General features: G+C 46.5%; 8 protein-coding genes across 8 annotated transcripts; 6 read left to right on the top strand and 2 right to left on the bottom strand.

Moving 5' to 3' along the window:
* Nucleotides 1-45: 45 nt before the first annotated feature.
* On the top strand, nucleotides 46-644 carry N7469_002881 (uncharacterized protein; the record flags this gene model as incomplete). Its single annotated transcript, XM_056641801.1, has 3 exons — nucleotides 46-77; nucleotides 133-352; nucleotides 522-644. The coding sequence occupies 3 exons, from the start codon at nucleotides 46-48 to the stop codon at nucleotides 642-644; spliced, it is 375 nt and encodes a 124-aa protein (XP_056504295.1).
* A 2,380-nt stretch (nucleotides 645-3,024) lies between these two features.
* N7469_002880 (WSC domain-containing protein) lies at nucleotides 3,025-4,297 on the top strand (the record flags this gene model as incomplete). Its single annotated transcript, XM_056641800.1, has 5 exons — nucleotides 3,025-3,133; nucleotides 3,198-3,466; nucleotides 3,622-3,678; nucleotides 3,743-4,219; nucleotides 4,280-4,297. The coding sequence occupies 5 exons, from the start codon at nucleotides 3,025-3,027 to the stop codon at nucleotides 4,295-4,297; spliced, it is 930 nt and encodes a 309-aa protein (XP_056504294.1).
* A 1,278-nt stretch (nucleotides 4,298-5,575) lies between these two features.
* Nucleotides 5,576-7,376, top strand: N7469_002879 (general substrate transporter; the record flags this gene model as incomplete). Its single annotated transcript, XM_056641799.1, has 3 exons — nucleotides 5,576-6,063; nucleotides 6,159-7,081; nucleotides 7,165-7,376. The coding sequence occupies 3 exons, from the start codon at nucleotides 5,576-5,578 to the stop codon at nucleotides 7,374-7,376; spliced, it is 1,623 nt and encodes a 540-aa protein (XP_056504293.1).
* Nucleotides 7,377-9,127: 1,751 nt separating this feature from the next.
* Nucleotides 9,128-10,914, top strand: N7469_002878 (sugar porter family MFS transporter; the record flags this gene model as incomplete). Its single annotated transcript, XM_056641798.1, has 2 exons — nucleotides 9,128-10,451; nucleotides 10,514-10,914. The coding sequence occupies 2 exons, from the start codon at nucleotides 9,128-9,130 to the stop codon at nucleotides 10,912-10,914; spliced, it is 1,725 nt and encodes a 574-aa protein (XP_056504292.1).
* Nucleotides 10,915-11,065: 151 nt separating this feature from the next.
* On the bottom strand, nucleotides 11,066-12,187 carry N7469_002877 (uncharacterized protein; the record flags this gene model as incomplete). The annotated part of the gene is made up of 1 exon (XM_056641797.1): nucleotides 11,066-12,187. One exon carries the CDS (start codon nucleotides 12,185-12,187, stop codon nucleotides 11,066-11,068), a length of 1,122 nt encoding a protein of 373 aa, XP_056504291.1.
* Nucleotides 12,188-14,012: 1,825 nt separating this feature from the next.
* Nucleotides 14,013-15,605, top strand: N7469_002876 (heme-dependent oxidative N-demethylase family protein; the record flags this gene model as incomplete). The annotated part of the gene is made up of 3 exons (XM_056641796.1): nucleotides 14,013-14,541; nucleotides 14,600-15,065; nucleotides 15,125-15,605. The coding sequence occupies 3 exons, from the start codon at nucleotides 14,013-14,015 to the stop codon at nucleotides 15,603-15,605; spliced, it is 1,476 nt and encodes a 491-aa protein (XP_056504290.1).
* A 424-nt stretch (nucleotides 15,606-16,029) lies between these two features.
* On the bottom strand, nucleotides 16,030-17,092 carry N7469_002875 (PRP38 family protein; the record flags this gene model as incomplete). Its single annotated transcript, XM_056641795.1, has 2 exons — nucleotides 16,030-16,229; nucleotides 16,279-17,092. 2 exons carry the CDS (start codon nucleotides 17,090-17,092, stop codon nucleotides 16,030-16,032), a joined length of 1,014 nt encoding a protein of 337 aa, XP_056504289.1.
* An 18-nt stretch (nucleotides 17,093-17,110) lies between these two features.
* Nucleotides 17,111-18,190, top strand: N7469_002874 (uncharacterized protein; the record flags this gene model as incomplete). The annotated part of the gene is made up of 1 exon (XM_056641794.1): nucleotides 17,111-18,190. The coding sequence occupies one exon, from the start codon at nucleotides 17,111-17,113 to the stop codon at nucleotides 18,188-18,190; it is 1,080 nt and encodes a 359-aa protein (XP_056504288.1).
* Between the last annotated feature and the right edge of the window lie 131 nt (nucleotides 18,191-18,321).

The raw sequence follows: 18,321 nt of genomic DNA, 5'->3' as shown, positions 1-18,321 counted from the left end.
TCGGCTTCCACCGAGCTGCACCTATTTTTTTTTTTTATTTCTAATATGATATCGAACTCGTGCTTTGTACCTGGCAGGTAAGTGTAAGCAACAGAAGAACAGGGCAACTGTATATAAGTAGATTCGATCCAGCCAGTTCGAGATCTACCGATGGCCGCCAATAAACTGGGACGGTCTGAAACGCGAAGGATCTGACGGGCGATCATTGAGTATGCGGACGCTCCAGGATTCACGATCAAGAACCCATTTCACTGCACGATGCGTGCATCCTGCTGCAATTAATATAATATCCCCTGGTGCAACGCAGCAAGCATTACACACCCCTGCCGCCACCCGGGATCGTTGGGGGTGGGTGTCTCAGGGATATTAATGATAGTGGGGAGGTGCAAGGACGGTAATTTCGAGATTTACAGCTGTCCAAGTACGCGTAAATGCTGGCAACAAGTGTATTTACCCAGCATTATATTGGTAAGTGTGCTTACGGTAGTTAGTACTTTTACATCGTATACATATGTGCATAGAAGGATTCCCTGACCGTGGCTAACCTCCGTGTGCTCCGTCAGGGAGGCTATGGGTGGACTCGTGGTCCAGGCCAGGTCGGCTCCCGGGAAGTTTCGAGATGTCGATCCGATGGTAGCGAATAATAGGAGCAAAATAGTCAGCTAGGTGGACTACATGATATTCAGGGTGTACTCCGTACAGTGTCCTGTACATATCTATATAGTAGTAGATAGTGAGAACTGCCAGCCGTATACATCATGTCGAACTAGTAATACTCCATACTGCATAGCTTGCGAACCACCGACAGGCCAACATGTGCCCGAGTCGCAATCGATCGATCACTCGAGGTGCATAAATACTATGTAATTCATTATGGTGAAATCGTCCTGCGACCTGGCCAATTTACGCAATTTACAACGGTGGGTCACCCCCGTTTTATGATTCGCCGTCAGATGGCCGATCATTGTCTGATCTCTGGTTGGGTTTCGAGTGGTACCAGGAACAATTGTGCCAACCGCACTTTTAAATGATCTCCAAAAAACCTGGTCTGATATCAGATAGTCACAGGGTGTGAGTAGCTGAAGGGCGAAGTATGGAGTAAACTCAAGTCACCAGCATCATCGGAAAGGGAGTCGATAAAAAGGGTTCCTCGGCTATGAGACTAGACCTGGTACTTAGTGGGATATTATATCTTGCCCAGCTAGTGCGGATAGTGCGGTGGCGACCTCTTATGTACAGTTGTGACAGAAAGATAAACAAGAGAATAAACTTGGTCGATGGGGCAATGGACCGCGGCACCTGCAGTTGTTGTCACATTCGGATGGACAAGCCTTTTCATCCAATTGATTCGTCGGTGTTCAAGATGATGATTGGCACTGGCGTTGATGTACAGTACTCCGTACAGGTTAATGCCTTGGTTTGGTGCAATCAGAGTTGACCAGGGGAGATAGCTCCGTGATTAGCCAATGATCAAGGCGATCGAGGGGACTTTTCCTCTTGTACTGTACATACAAGAATGACGCACTTGTACTTTGGTCCGCACCTCCCGAGGGTTTGCTGTCACTATTTGGTGGCTTGGGGCAATGGACACTCCGTCCAGAGTACCCGTGATAGATGACACGATTGTGTACCTAGATTAGTTGGGTTCCATGCAGGAACGGGATTGGGACCAGGGGATACTGTATACATATTCCTGTACACTGTAATGAAGATCAAGAATAGAAGCCAAGTGATAAGGTCATGACATGATGCTCGGGGACAGGCAGAGCCATCCACGGAATCCCGAGTTATTGACGGAATACAGACTTGTCTCGAATAAGTACATACATACATAGTCTATGTGTAAGAAGTGGTGGCAGGAAGAAAGTGGCTTTGGGCGCAGTTCTGAGACAATTGCCTTCCCCACTCATTACGTAGGCTCCTCTTTTTTTTTTTGTCTGGTCTCTCCCCCCCTCTCCGTTGCCAGGAAATGGGTTGCACAGCAGTTACGCAGTCAAGTGTGACCAGTACAGGTCAACAGATCGTTATATGAGTACTATACATATAGAATAGATCAATGATAATGTATATAATTTAAAATATAAACTAAGACGAGAAAGAAGCATAACGGTATGAAGGGCAGAAAGGAAGAGAATGTCCTGAGGAATGCGAGTTGAGGATGCGACGAGCCAATCAGAGCCAAGGCGGTGGGGAAGAATAGCCAGACTGGGTATTCGGTTTATGTCAACAATACAGTAGACAGTGTATACATAGTATACATGGACAGTTTATTTGTTGATTGATTACTATGGACATAATTCTAATCATAAAACATATTTCTATACTGATTACTATTTACATAGTAGAACAGTTAATAAAATATCATGATACTATACTATACTATACTAGACTATGTAATACTAATACTCATACTAGTAATACTGGACGTGCGCGTATCCACCGAGCTAGCGGCATTGCCGGGGATGCGCAACATTGGATGCTCCGTTTAGTTTAGGTCAAGCCCGTGACTCTCCCTTTCTCCTCCTGCTATCATCACATTCTCCTCCACTTTTGAACCTCACTCTGTGTTTGTGGGAGACGATGCCCTTGGCTTTTTGATACTTTCCCTGTGTCTGGGTATCAACTGGCCACACCTTCATTCATCCTCCCCTGATCCCTCTCTCCTCTCTCCCTCTCCCACTCCCATTGTGTATGGGTGATCGACACTCTCTCATCGGTCGGCACACCCTACTTTTTTTACAAGACTTCGATCGTTATCCCCGTGCCGAGTCGACACACTTCGAGTAAACGGAGACTGGGTGGAATTGAGAGGTCGATTCTTTCCCTTTTTTTCCCCTTCCCTCGCTTCAAAAAAAAAGGTGGAAAGTGAGAAGAGGAAAAAAAAATACAAAAAACTAAACTCGAAACAACTCCGAGGATCTGATTTCGACCCAAAAGAAGAAAGAGGGCAAAACAACAACCTTCGTTCCACCACACGCGGGCAATAATAATAAGTCCCTGATACTTTCGTCACAACTATCAGCCATGAAGGTCTGGCATTTGGCTTCAGCATTTGCCTTGTTGGCCGAGCCGTTTGTCGTGGCTGAACTCGCCTACTGTGCTACCGACAACACGGGATCCTCGTATAAGGCCGGTACGTTTGAAGTGATAGGAAGAGGGACAAAAGTATCGTGGACTCATGGCTCACTGACTTATAGTAACTGACACTTACCAATCCAACGGCGCTTGTCAGAAAACGTGCGCCAGCTATGCGCTCGGTGTCCTTCAAGGCAAGAAGTGCTGGTGCACCAACGTCGTGCCCTCGGAATCCTCACAAAAAGCAACGAGCAAGTGTGATACCAGTTGTCCTGGCTATCCCGACGATAGTTGTGGCAGTGCCGCCGACGGAGTTTTCGCCTACGTGAGCGTTGGCAGCAAAAAGCCGACCAGCACAGAAGGTGGTAGCAGTTCTGACTCCACCACTTCGGTAAGTTGATTCCGCCTGTCGTGACTGCGTAAAAGAAAACCCAATCCCTGGCCATCAAGTCGACATTACCCTTCTTGGTTCTCTGTCTGGTTCATATCTTGAGGTTCTGTCCTTATTTTTTTTGGAAACGGTTCTCTTATTCTTTGTTGGGACAGGGAACCACTAGCGGTACATCGACAAGTATATCCACTTCCTCGCATAATACAACCACTGTATTTACCGACTACCTTATGACAAAAACAATTTGATTCTCGGGTTGCTAACCTGTGATCACAGACTAGCTCATCATCCTCGACTACTACCACATCCGGTAACATCGTCAAGGAGACAACCTCGGGTGGACAAGTCAGGACCATCACAGTTGCTGGATCCAATCCTACCGCCGGTGCAGACACCTCCAAGGCTAAGGCCAGTGATGATTCCGGTCTGAGCGGTGGCTCAATTGCTGGTATCGTCATTGGTGTCCTGGGAGGACTGGCTCTGTTGGGAGGGTTGATCTTCATGGTCTTCTTCTACCGGAAACGTGCTCGTGCGGCCAGCCCCGTTCCAAGCAACCCCGACATGGCAGATAACCGAACTAGCCAAGGCTCCAGCTTCGTCCGAGGTGTCTTCCCTCAGGGTGCGGATGGAAATGGACTCGGCCGTCAAAACACTTATACTGACAACCGCATGAAAAATGTCTATCCTCACGGCTCTCGGGACAGCAGCGTATCACTTCAAGACAACGAGGACTACTCGCGTCCCGTGCTGCGAGTGAGTGACCCTTGATTACATGCCCATCCCAATACTTATTTGCTAACCTACTGTTCTCAGGCCACCAATCCCGACTAAATCCGGCTCAATTGAACACCCGGCTTATTTTCTACGCGTTCGCTTTCTCGAGATACTTCTCTCCATTAATTCCTGTGCGAATTCGCCGAAAACAGCTCTGTTATGATACCCAATTGTCACTTTGAACTATTTTCTTCCATTCTATTACGGTGACAGTGGAGAAGGACTGTACCACTTGAGATCGAGACAACAGACCTTCGAAGAGCCGGGTCTCGACAACACCATCTCCCTGCACGCACAAACCCCCATGCCTGAGCGAGACGAGCAATATACGAAGGTTCTCGAAAAGAAAAACCGAAAAGATCACAAAATATGATAAAAAAAAAAGCGGGGGTTCCCGGGAACATCGATGGTCCGCTGTCGAGACGAAATCACGAGTATCATACATTATCCTTTGCATACATACCGGCTGATGGCGCCAGCCCGTGTGACTTTCTTTGCCTCGAGTACATACATATTCTTTTTACTCCTAGTCGCCATCCCCTCTACCATGTCTCAAGCTTCTCGATCTCGTTCCTAATTGTGAAGTGTCTCTTAACATTCTGTACTATTCAGCCAGCTTTTGCTTTTCTCTTAATTCACATGTCTAAGATTCTAAGTTCCTGGTACACATTAAGTATTGTTCTACCATGATCAACATCCTTAATCAACTCATGGGGATACTGGTTTCCACCTTTGATCGCCGCCAGAATATCATCGTAGATCTGTAGATCTGAGATGCTTGGCATTAGATCTCGCCAGGCCAATGATGCGGGTTCACGCGAATCATGTGTAAGCTAGTTTTGGAGAGACTACGAATGTTCCAGTGAGTTTAGATATCGATCTTGCTGTGCGAAGTTCAATGAGATTTAGGTCGACGCCATTACACCTCGACCGAGCCAATATCAGTGAACTTTACGGTCCACTTTCGTCAAAATCACCGTGAGCTGCTGGCCTGTATTTCATATCTTCTGATGGAACTCCTGGCAGCAGTTCCTGTTTATGACAGACTAAAAGGAATTCTTGATGAGACGAAGAGTCGCTGATTGGGTTGAAGGTGTGACCAACATTCCAGCCGTGACCAGGATAGCCAATCTGAGTCTTGAAATGTTCGCCTGGGTTGCTGAACAGTAGAGCTGTAAGGAGAGCTCTAGGCCTGAAGGTCGGAAGCATTTGAATCACCTTACTGTCTCGTCTGTCTTCATGCTGACACTAACACCCCAATCACCAGATCCAAGCAACCAAAACAACCAAATGATGGGGGAAGTGAAATCAAATACCTGCAAATATGAAGAGACAATGAGACCTACTACAAAGCACGGTACGCGATCCGAAGGAGTTCTCGGCGAGTCTGGACAATGGCATGCTACCTTTGAAGATGCCCGCGCAGCGAATACCCACGAACACTCCTTGACAGTCCGATCAGCTCTGAAGGCTTACCCTTGGGCTGTAGCCTGGTCACTGCTCATCTCGCTTTCCATAATCATGGAAGGTTACGACACGGCTCTCATCAACTCTCTCTACGCGTACCCAACCTATGCCCGTCGCTTCGGTACAATTGATTCTGCCACCGGTACATACCAGATATCTGCTGGATGGCAAAGTGCCATGAGTAGTGGCTCGCAGGTTGGTGCTATTGTTGGTGCTCTTGCGAATGGCTTTATTATTGGGCACTTTGGTTATAGGACGGCATTCATGCTTGGTATAGTACTTATGGCTTTGTGCGTCTTTATATCTTTTTTTGGGATGACTGTTGGACTTCAAACTGCTGGTCAGGTTCTCTGTGGGTAAGTGTAGACTCAGTGTCAGGATCTCATAACATTTGTGCTGGTAATGAACACATTTGGTGAAAAAGAGTACTGATGGATATGAAACAATTTAGTGTGCCTTGGGGTATATTTGCAACAATCGGCCCTGCTTATGCCTCTGAGCTTTGCCCATTGCCCCTAAGAGCGTACCTCACAGCCTACACCAATCTGTGCTTCGCTAGTGGACAGTTCATAGCTGCCGGCGTTCTTCAGAGTCTCATCAAACGAGGAGACGACTGGGCGTGGCGTATGACTTTTGGACTCCAATGGGTTTGGATTCCCACTCTCGGGATTGCTGCACTATTTATGCCCGAATCTCCATGGTATCTCGTTCGTAAGGGACGATATGCCGATGCTGAGAAGAGTGTACTTAGACTTATGACAAGGTCCGAGATATCATATTCTAAGCCTATAGTCGCTCTCATGATCTACACAAATAATCTCGAATGCAGTGTCTCACAAGGAACATCATACTTGAATTGTTTCCAAGGAATTGACCTGCGACGCACGGAGATTGCTATCGTCACCTTCTTAGGCCAGATCACCTGCGGAGCGCAATTTGCCTACTCGGCCACTTACTTTTTCCAACAAGCTGGCCTGAGCTCTGAGCAGTCTTACAAGTTAAATCTAGGTGGTACAGCAATTGCATTTATAGGGACACTTATGTCATGGTCTCTCATGTGTCGTATTGGGCGCCGTACACTTTACGTTTCTGGTATGTCAGGAATGGCTTTATGGCTGTTCATAATTGGAGTACTCGCAATACCGATCTCCAATTCAAAAGTGAAATGGGTTCAATCAGCGCTGTGTCTAGTCTGGCTTTTTACATTTTCTCTTACTGTTGGTCCTATTGGCTGGGCTATACCGGCTGAAGTCTCGTCTACTCGCTTGCGCTCTAAGACTATTGTTCTGGCTCGTAATGCCTACTACGCGGCACAGATCATTGCGAATGTGATTCAGCCTTATATGATGAATCCTTCGGCCTGGAACTGGAAAGGTATATATACACTTTCGATAGTTAAGCACTATTTGTCATGTTCTTTCCACGATAATATGTCGCTCGGCTAACTCTATGGATAGGAAAGACTGGATTTTTCTGGTTTGTCTTTGCCCTAATGTCTGTCATGTGGGCTTTCTTTCGCTTGCCTGAAACGAAGGATCGCTCCTATGAGGAGCTGGATCTGATGTTCATGGCGGATGTTCCGACTAGACAATTCAAGAAGTATCAAGTGGACGCCTTCCAAATGGACAAGAACTATGCTCGGAAGACAAATGGCAGGGGAAATTTGTGATGCAGGCCTGTGGCCTTAACTGTTTAAGGATGGTATGATACAGTAATAGGTGCTGGTTTCAACTTGGACAGTATTAATGGATCTATCTACAGTCAGTGCCGACCTTACTCAGTGGATACCTACAAAATGCCCCGAAGTGATATGCAATTAATGCATCCCACAGTGCTGACATCCATAGATTAAGACTAATAATGGTAGTTGTAGTTGTTCTGTATTTTGCTAGACATAGTTAATTCGTCTCGTCGGTTGCGAAGCATTCCCTAATGTTAGTTCTGGCTAGGTGAGAATTGCGTGACTGCATACATTTCCTTCGATTGGCCCAATAAAAGACCGAAGCCCCTCTCGGAACGCATAGTGCTATACCGATGTTTAGTAGTATCTCTTCGATCCGGAAGAGTCGGCATCTATGGGAACTTGATCCGCCGAGAAGAAAATATCACCATGATCAATTCACTACTAGCCCCTTTCATCCCCGCACTTTAGCCCCAGAAAAAGCCGTGCCCGATTTTGAATCATCCCCGGATTTGCCTTCGCGAGTCTCACCGGGACTGGCAAAATACTACTCCGTGTTCAGGGTATGACTGCTAAAACTTGGTCCGAAGGATAGTGGCTGAAAAGCCACGCATCCTTCTACGTCTCGGGCACCGACTTCTGGCATATTTGACAGTAGTCATGGTTCTGTATGCCGATAATCATCCGACGTGCCATTCACACGAAAGGGTTGTGGTTGGGAAAATTGACCCGAAATGTTGATGCTGATCATATTCGCGGAATCAGACCCTCGACATGAACTAGTAGTGTTCGATGAGATGGATATGTTTCCAGGAATCGTTCTACGTTCCAGTGATACCTGACGCCATGCTGTATCTAGAGTAGGCACGGGCATAGAAAACACCAATGAAACAGCACGCCGATGTGACTTCAAATTGTGACCCCCCCTATACCCTAATACTTCATATCATTCACTCGTTCATTCAAAGTATTGTTTTGGAATTTCCGAGTACTATCAGCATGTACTGTAAACACTGAAAAGATTGTCAAGATGCCAGACTGAACTTTTCGAGATCTATATCACAAGATCAACTCATGTCATGGTGCGAACAAGAGAATGAGTTCTCCAGATTATGAAAAGCTAGTGGAATTCCTCCACATAAGTCATGCATAATTGACCAAAATCTTCTAGGGCTTTGGTTCAAATCTCCGCACCATGCTTATCCCCGAGTGCCCCGTAAGCACTAGATAACACCCCGGACATAAAGGCTTAAGCGGCCATGAGATGTCTTTGATAACCAATAGGCATGGCAGGATTGGCGCAAGGGCAGCCCAAGTAACGCCAAATCTTGGGCCAGAATTGCTTCTACGCGGCCACAAAAGCTTGGTGGCGTTTACTAGCTCCTCAAGTATGCCCCCATGTTTACAACATGGCACATCCAACTAGCATCTTTCTCCGAGTCTAACCCACAGAGTCATTAGTATCTGGTAGCTCAGGATCCATTTAGCCAATTGATAGCCGTATGACTTGCGCCATGGAATTCGAAGTCTGAAAACGAAGTGCGAATGGTTTCTGGAAAGAGGTTCACAGCGTAAAAGGTGAAAAGCCCACATACATGAAGAAAAGAGTATAAAATTGCACTTTACCCACTCAGGAATGTTCAGATTCCTTTCTTAATAGTATGTGTGGCTACTTCTTTATCATACAGATCCGATATAACACTCAATATTAATTCTCGTTCTCGAATTTGACATACAATATGGTGGCCAGTCAATCGGTGGTTGGCCGTAATAATGCGGAGAAGGCCCATGGCATTGTTGGTATGCTAAAGAATCCTTATGTCTTCTCTACCTGTCTTTTCGCCTCGCTAGGATGTATCATGTATGGTTACGACCAGGGCGTGATGGGTCCCATCCTTGTGATGGAGAATTTCCAAAATCATTTTCCTCTTTTCATGGGCTCTACTATACAGGGCTGGCTCGTCGCTGCTTTAGAACTGGGTGCTTGGCTCGGTGCCCTAATCAACGGCGTCCTTGCGGATCGAATTTCCCGAAAGTACGCTATGATGGTGGCAGTCGTTGTCTTTACCCTTGGAACTGGCCTGCAGACTGGTGCTCAGAATCCAGCTTACTTCTTTGCTGGTCGTATCATTGGTGGTATTGGCATTGGCATGTTCAGTATGGTTATTCCCCTTTACCAAGCCGAGATTGCTCCGCCCGAGTTGCGTGGATCTCTGGTTTCTCTGCAACAACTTTCGATCACTATCGGCACTGCTATTTCTTTTTGGCTTGATTATGGTATGCAGTATGTTGGCGGTACTACATGTAGGCCGGAAGGAATTTCCAACCCCTACCTCCCCGACGGCACATATAACGTAGCCCAGAATCATGGGCACACTTGCCTCGGCCAGAAGACAATCTCCTGGAGACTCCCGCTGGGGCTACAGATCATACCCGCCTGGATCCTATTCTTCGGGATGTTCTTTTTCCCATTCTCCCCTCGATGGCTCATGATGAAGCACCGCGAGGAAGAAGCTCTTTCATCACTGTCAAAACTTCGCCGTCTACCTGCAACCGATCCAGTCGTCAGAGCAGAGTTTCTCGAAATCAAAGCTGCTGTTATGTTCGATGAGGAAACAGAAAGAGAAGCCATTGGTGCTGGCGGCCCACTCGCTCCTTGGAAGGCTTTATTCGCGCCTAACATGTTCAAACGCCTAGTGATAGGCTGCTGGACCATGATCTTCCAACAGTTTACGGGTATCAACGCCGTCTTATATTATGCACCGCAGATTTTCAGCAGCTTTGGTTTCTCTTCCACAAAAACAACACTTCTAGCTACCGGGGTCACTGGTATTTTGCAGATTATTTTCACTCTGCCTTCCGTGTTGTTCTTGGATAAATTTGGTCGGAAGACGTTTTTGATTGCTGGCGCCACTGGGATGTTCCTGTGCCATATTGTTGTTGCAATTGTTGAAGGTATATATGAGGATAAATGGAACCTGAACCAAGGCCTTGCAAAGCCACAGGGATGGGTGGCAATTGCGTTTATCTGGCTGTTCGCCATAAACTTCGCTTACTCTTGGGGTACGTGTAACGTTTGTTCAAGGCCTTTATTTGGATACTAATGAATGAGTGATCGATTATAGGGCCCGTGGCTTGGGTTTTGACTCAAGAGATTTTCCCAAATAGCCAGCGTTCTCGTGGTGTATCCATTGTTGCATCTACAAACTGGATGTTCAACTTCGTGATCGGGTTGACGACCAAAGACATGCTAAAGTCCATGAAGTATGGCACTTACATTTTCTTTGCAATTTTCAGTGGTCTGGGAGGACTGTTCATCTGGAAGTTTGCTCCCGAAACTAAGGATAAGACCCTCGAGGAGCTGGATGTCTTTTTCGGTGGTGCTATGGATAGTATCGCCGAGGCGGACCGTATTCGCATGCAGAGGATCAATGAGACACTTGGGTTAGCCGGTGTCGAGAACGTTGAGGACCTCAAGGTGGAGAAGGAAGCCCATTCGGAACAGGTTGAGCTACAGGCTAGTTGAACTTGACTGAGGTTGGAGTATTAAATGGACTTCAGGTCCTCCAATATATTCAATGGTTTGAAATTGAAACTGTCACTATTCTTGTTTACTATAGAGCTAGATTTGAAAGCCGAAAATGATAGGACGAAAGTACGGTACATTCATCCTATTGTCAGAACTGTAGCCAGGTCTCCGTAAAGCTTGGAGGAGTTTCTTCATAGAAAGGTGAGAGGATAGCTAGATCTATCTTTTTTTGGAACTCAAATCGATTTCCCATGCATTCAACAATGAAAGATAGCCCTAGCCTGTGAGTTTGACGGACATTGAAGGTGTAAAGATCGTAAGGCATATCATTGGTCCTTAGCCCTAAGCAGTCACTGATATCAAGTCCTATCTCCTCCGGTAAGATCAAATCCAAAGAGTCACTTGTACCAAAATGAACTGTGTTGGTATGTGAAGATGCACGGCGAGGAGTGCGGACAGACGTAATCCTTTCTAAGTGAACACTCAAAAACCGAAGTCGGACTGGTATATCTCCACTGGCTGGCTTTTGAAAGGGGTATAATACACGAAGCTCCACTGTAGGAACTGTGCCTTGAACAATTACTGTTCCAATTTTTGTTTGAATTTTGAACTTCGTTTTCGTGCTGATTCCTTCGGAGCCTAGTGCCATGTGAACTCTGTCCACGAAGCTCCCCGAATAGCGGTGACATTCTTCAAGTTGTTTATTCTTGATCTTAAATTGATCCGTAGCCGCGACTGGTATGCCATGAGGAATAGCCTCAGATCTGTATGTATCAAAAGGTAGTACAACAGACTTCCTTTCTTGTCGCGTTTTCGAAACCCACTTGGCATCTAAGCGGTACTCTATAGTGGCAGATAATATAGAACCACCTGTATAGGAGAGCGATCGTGGTAGTAAGTCCAAAGCAGTGTAATTGGACCAGGTTTTTGGATTGCCATACTTCATTGACTCTGGCCAAATTGACTGGCCAAGTGCACTGTGAGCCCTGGAGGGGAAAGTAAATAGAAACGCATAGCCCCCAGCTGGCATGTCTGTGTAGCATGAAGAGCCATTGCAAAGTACCGTTTTCGTGTTGACAAGGTATTGTGTGCTTCTTCCATAGTCGCCCGGACCAACACTCCATGCGCTCAATTCAATCATCGATCGTCCAGAGAAAACGATACTGAGGGTTCCTTGCTCTGTATCAGTATCCGGACCCAGCTCGACCTCGCCTCGAACAAGTGCCCCTGGAAGGTAACCCCGATTGGGGCTATCAAGATGGATTTTCATTATCAATGGCAGATTGACCGATCACTGGAAAGCAGCTCCAAGCATTCCTGATAAGCACCCCGCAGTGATGGCAACAACAAAAGGCTGGGCGTGGTCTGGGCAGTCTTGTAGAGTTTGCACTTCCAGCATCAGGCTTAGTCAAGCATTTTGGGGCGATGGATGAAATCTTGTTTGGAGGAACCGTAAGTGACTCAAGTGCGATTATAGAAAAGGAATTTCAATCTTACATTCAAGAGGATCGTTCGGACAACATAAATCTGAATTATGGGCGAAACTCTAGCTGCGCTTACGCACATGCGCGATTCGTTCTATCAAAACTTCTGCGGCGGTCATTTCTAGTAGTGCCGCATCACGCCGGTAAGGCTCAATATCTTAAGCCACAAGATGTGTTAAGTATTCAACCCATGATTTAGGCAATCATGTTGGCGTTTAGTGTACTAGAATCGAGAGGTTTTTGTCAACATGAAGTTGGGCCGTTTTTCTCCTACACTCTGGTCGATATGGTATGAGGACCTAACATATTGCATGGAGCCACTGGAGGAAATGAAGCCCGCAAAAGAGCTGTGAACAATTGATCGAGTCGAAACAAAGCTTATTCTCTTATTAACCTCCTCAACATCGAAGGGTCGTCTCGTTAAACTAGACGCTACTTAAGCTTGCAGAATGTGGATACCTTCAAGGTTATCTCGGCAGCAACCAGGGATTTGTGTTTCTGGCATGTACAATACTTGTCTAGGTACCGTGCAGGTAGGTACCTGCACCGCACCTAAGACTGATACTGATAGGTATATCATTCAGAACCGAAAACGATAAAGGACCGAGTCATCCTTTTTATTCAAGCCCAGGTCGTACATCTACTGCCTAAAAAGACCTGCTTACTTCCAAGCATATCTGGCATTTGAATGTTATAGTTTTGAAACCTATCATTGAAAGAGCGCTGTGATTTTGGCAGCCAGCTTCACAAGAAATGCCGCTAAAAATGTGTATCTAGATCCTTGAGAGTGGCTCCGGGTCATGAGGGGAATATAGTTTTTGGGATTCATTAATGATGCCTCTTCTTTTTATACGTCGCCCCCGTAGACTGGAACTTTTTACCGCTTCGGGTATGGCGAAGTCGATGTTCCCTTTCTGTATAAACAATCCAGCGTCTCTTATCTTTACTGCTAGTGGCAGAAGTTGAATCGCATTGAGAACCTCCTTTGGTTATTTGATAGATCATGAAACAAATTTTACAGTGAATGAAAACTGAAAGCCTCTGGGGGGACTTTGAAATGATGTTAGCCAACATACTGTTATCATGCCTACAGGAGTACCCGTATGGTTTTGCGATCCCAAAAGTGCAAGAGATCCGTTGATAAGATGTCGTCTCAATGCAGCTACATATGTGATCTAGTTCAGTGCATCATTAATCTGTCCAGGTCCATCGAATGTGAACGCTCTCAGGTCGATCTGTAATTTGTGCCCAAACATGGAAAAGGTAATCCGACCATCCCAGTAATGCAGAAAAGATATCCTTTGCGTATACGATGTCATAGTCTTTCAATTAGAGCTTCCCCGCTTCTGGTCTATGTGTAACACAAAGCTTCATGATCTTCAAAGTCGTTATCTCTACTGAAGTCACAGTATAAGTACGCGCCATCTTTACTCCTTACAACGAATGTATTATCCTACCAGGCGCAACCCTTAGCCCGATCATGAACTTCAATATCCTCTAAGATACCTAGATCACATTCCCGACACGCAACGACAGACTATAAAAGTCACGAAACTGAATTAAAAAGATACGACCTCCATTTTATGCCCAAAGCGCAAGAAGTAGATTATCATGGATTTCCTGAAGCGTCTAAATAGTGCCTCCCAAGTCGGGCTTGTCTTTCTCGCCGCCACTGCAGTCTATTTCATCATCAACTACTCATACAAAAAGGCCTTCCTAAACAGACAATCCCTACGCGGCCGCAAGGACTCTACCGCTAAGACCCCACCACGATCCATATCCCCAGACAAAAAGCAAGCCAACAGCACCTCTTCACCACAAAGCTATAACCATGCTCTTCCACCGTCACGTAGAGAGGCTCTCCTCCGACAAAAAAGAGCTGTCATCCGCTGGAAAGCAGTCGATGAATCTGAAATGCGCCAGAACATCTTGCCCATGACAAAAGATTATAGGACTAGCCCAGGTCATCTGTACACGCCGACGGGGTTCTCCATCGACGATGTGAAAGCCCTAGGAGATTTTCCGGATTATGCAACTTTGAGTGGAGTTCCATTGCCTCAGCCCTACCCTGAGCACCAACTTGACAAAGCATTGCCTCGTCCATATCGCCCTTTTCGATGGTCATACCACCAAACTATGTGTATGTTCCAGTATCAATTCCGATGACAAGACCCCGTCAAAGTTGACAAGATGAATAGCATTGACAAAATTGGAAACTGATTGGTGGATCGAGCTTGAGAGCACGTACAAAAGCCGCATCGCCCAGCGTAAAGATCTCTTCGCGAAAAATGGAAAAGCAGTCCTTGATGCTCTTCCCGGATCTGAATTAGCATGCAAAGAGCTCATGGAGATGGTCTTGCAATACATATGTGCCAGGTACCCGCAGCATTTCACATTGATAGACAAGCGGATCTTGAAAAATCGCATCCTCAACACCGAGCAAGATATTCGATCCAAGCCACCGCTGGAAATCCTTCTTGACAATGTGCCCGAAGATTTTGCCCTTATGCTGAGAGATGACGAGACGGGATTTTATTTCCTGCGTGCGGCTGTTATTTGCTCGGCACTTGGTTGGAATGTTGCTTCGAAAATCGGGAAACAATTGCATCAGATCCATGCACCGATCCCGGATTACAAGGAAAAAATGCAGTTTTCAATGGACCGGTGCGTACCTCCGCAGTCACAACACTGACATAGAGCTGATCTAGTTGGGATTATTTTAGCTTCTTCACCAAGATGCCCACAGAAAAGCCGATCCAACGAGGCTCATGGAGTCTTGAAGTAGGAGAGCCATTGTATATGCCCCCAGGAGATCCACACGAGGAACTTCGGAAATACCAAGACCCTGGCCTCAGCATTGAAGACTGTACGTTGCGGGTGGACTGGCAGACTCTTCGACGTCTTCCACTTTCCGCGTCCATTGTGTTCAATTTCAAGGCTGTTTTCAGCCCAATTACAGAGTTCCGCGACGAGCCCGGCATCCCGGCCTTGGTGGCTAAGGTTGTGAAAGAGGGAAAGAAGAGCCTCATGGAATACAAAGGTGTATGGCATGTTCAGCATGTCATTCTACCAAAGTTGGAAGAATGGGCAAAAGAACAAGAAGAAAATGGGCTTGTTCCCAAATATTGGGAGGTAGCCACTTTGGATGATAGTCCGTGGTATGAAGGATGGAAAGAGAAGTGGCATCGAAAGCAAGGATTTTGAAGAAGTGAACTTGTGTACATTGTTTCCGTGATTAGTCTAATCGTGATGTATGACAATATTTTCAATGTCTTATAGTACATGTTTGCGACTCTTGAACCTAAAATCAGGTCCTGACAGCACTTCATTTTGATGTCCAGGTGACAGAGCAGCACGACTCGGGTAGTGGCCACGGGATTGTCTGGAGTCGCCTGGAGTCCACTTCACACCCAACGATTGAGATGAAAACTCCTTATCATGCCGTAAGGGAAATGATCGGTTGGGTCTTTTGATACATCTCCCATAGTACTTCAACAAGAGGCTGGACGGGATTCGCGAGCCGTCTCAAGTTGTACCTGCACTGGAAGCAAGTATCGGGCGCGCGTCCCCTTAAGGCTATCAAATAAGCCCCATAGTGAATAGAAAAAGCAAAGACAGAAGTCGACAATCAATCGTCTTCTTCATTTCCTTTCCCGGCAGATTCATTGCCACTGTGCTCACGATCGTTATCGCTCTTCCCACTATCGCTCTTCCCACTATCGCTCTTCCCACTATCGCTCTTCCCACTATCGCTCTTCCCACTATCGCTATCTCGATCAAGTTCCTCTAATTCTTCTTGGAGGGGACTGATTCGTTCGTCTAACATATCTAGATCCTCCAGCTGCTGTCGCGGGGGGGAGCTTCCACAGACTAGTACCGCAGACACGGTCTTTAGTAAGAAGGTCATCGACGAATTGGTCCATATATGTCAAGGCAAATGTATCGCGGATTCTGCGCTTTAACTTCCGGTAATCGAGCAGGAGCGGTTCCAGAGTCTTGTAAACGTCCACCGCATCAAACGTAAGTCGCACATAAAAGGCCGCAAGTGCGCGAAGGTACTTGAAGTCACCACGATCTTTCACCACTCCGTTGTCTTCTTCCTCTTCGCTGCCCGGGTCGGTGAAATTAAGATACTCCAGAATGACATTGCGATCGGGGTTGAGCTGCAGGAGTTTGAACGCGAGGCAAAGGAAAGGCGTAGGTTTTTCGGAAACTCCGTATGTGCCACCGATGGAGGATAATTCAACTGCACGATCGCATAGTGTAGCAGCGTTCAATCCGAAGCATTGTTCTTTCCAATAGTAGGAGTCCGTGATCCGGTCGCGTACTGCTTTCTCAAACAAAGTCACCGGATTGACGCCTCGTACCAGCGGACCAGTATATCCGCGATTGTCGAGAAAAGTACTTGCATCAGCGCGATGAGACGCCATGACTGCAATGACCGGATGATCGAAATGTGGAGGGATGCTTTGGAGTGAAGTTGAAATTCCTCGGGACTGCCAGGCGGACAGTAGCTCACCGCCAAGACCTTCCTTATCGATAGTCGCACGGCCAACCCAAAATAAGCCCTGTAAACAATTCCTGATGTCATGCAACTCTAGGGCTGACTCTGAGACAACGGCAAGGCGAAGGAGGGGGGTAAACCGCATGGTTGACATTCCAATCTTGCCAATTCCTTCTTCATCGTCCATGTCGGACTCCTTTGCACCATGGTTCTCCTCACTTCGTCCACGGTCTCTACTATCGTGTCGATGGGAGTAGTGGGCATTTTTACACTACTGCTATTTCTATCGGGCTACGTGTTACAGCAACAATCAGTGAAAAACATTCAGCATGCTATTCGGCCTCCCCCTGAACCAGTCTCTGAGTCAAATCACGGCTCCTCAGGATCAGCATTCCGGAGGCGAGATGCATCAGATTCAGATTTAGATTTAGATGTCGATCAAGACATCACTCGAGAGAATCGAGATCGCCGTTCAAGATCACGAGGCAATTTAGGCAATTTCGCTTATCTCCAACTACTCTCTGTACCCGATCCATCAGACATTTGCTCCGCAATCCTATTCTTCAAACAACTTGCAACCAACGGAACCAGCGTACAGGACCGACTATTTATGTATCCACAGGAATGGGACCGTATGTCCGGGAAGAAATTGGGTCAGTCTGCATCAGCAGCCCTCTCTCTCCTTCGTGCTGCTAGTATCAAGTATGGGATCTGGCTGCTTCCTATCGATATGACAGCTGCTACCTCACATGGATATGCGGCAACCAACACCAAGCTCTTGCGTCTCGGACAGATACAATTTATGCAATATGATAGCGTTCTTTACGTCCAAACACCCGGCATGATCCTCGATACAGAAAGACTGGATGATGTCTTATTATCAAGGCCACTCCCTCTCAGACATGACAAGAATAGGCCGGATTCATTTAACAATGAAGCTTGGATCCCCATGCCTCTCCGTGCAGAACGAGAGGCTGACTTACCGCCTGTATATTTAATCACAGTCAACAATGTTGGTGGTGGGAGTATTGAGACTCGAACTCATATTCCCAATATCCATCTTCCGGGATTCGGCGGGCTCGTGGCTGGGCCGTGGGGCGTGAGACCCGAGTCTGCTGATGGCGAGCCCGTTCAACAGCCTGCATATGTGTATTTCCAAAATGACCGTGACGGCCACGTCAAATGGGCCGGCAATCCACTTTTTGGCTCATGGCGATCAAAACAGAGTGAAGTATGTCCTGGTTTGGATCTTGATGACGTATTTTATCACGACGAGATGAAATGAGATATCGAATTTGGTCTATCTGAGCGATTGTACATTCGGGAGGATTTGGGACCTGTGGCGTTTTTTTTTTTTTGGTTCGGCATTTGAGATACCATCTACAATAGGTAGGATCATTCAATACATGTTTCAAT

The sequence above is a fragment of the Penicillium citrinum genome (genome assembly GCF_028827155.1).
Source record: "Penicillium citrinum strain IBT 23319 chromosome Unknown utg000002l:1.0-3833315.0:1.0-3834789.0, whole genome shotgun sequence".
Taxonomy (NCBI): Eukaryota; Fungi; Ascomycota; class Eurotiomycetes; order Eurotiales; family Aspergillaceae; genus Penicillium; species Penicillium citrinum.
This window is presented reverse-complemented; position numbering and strand designations above follow the sequence as displayed.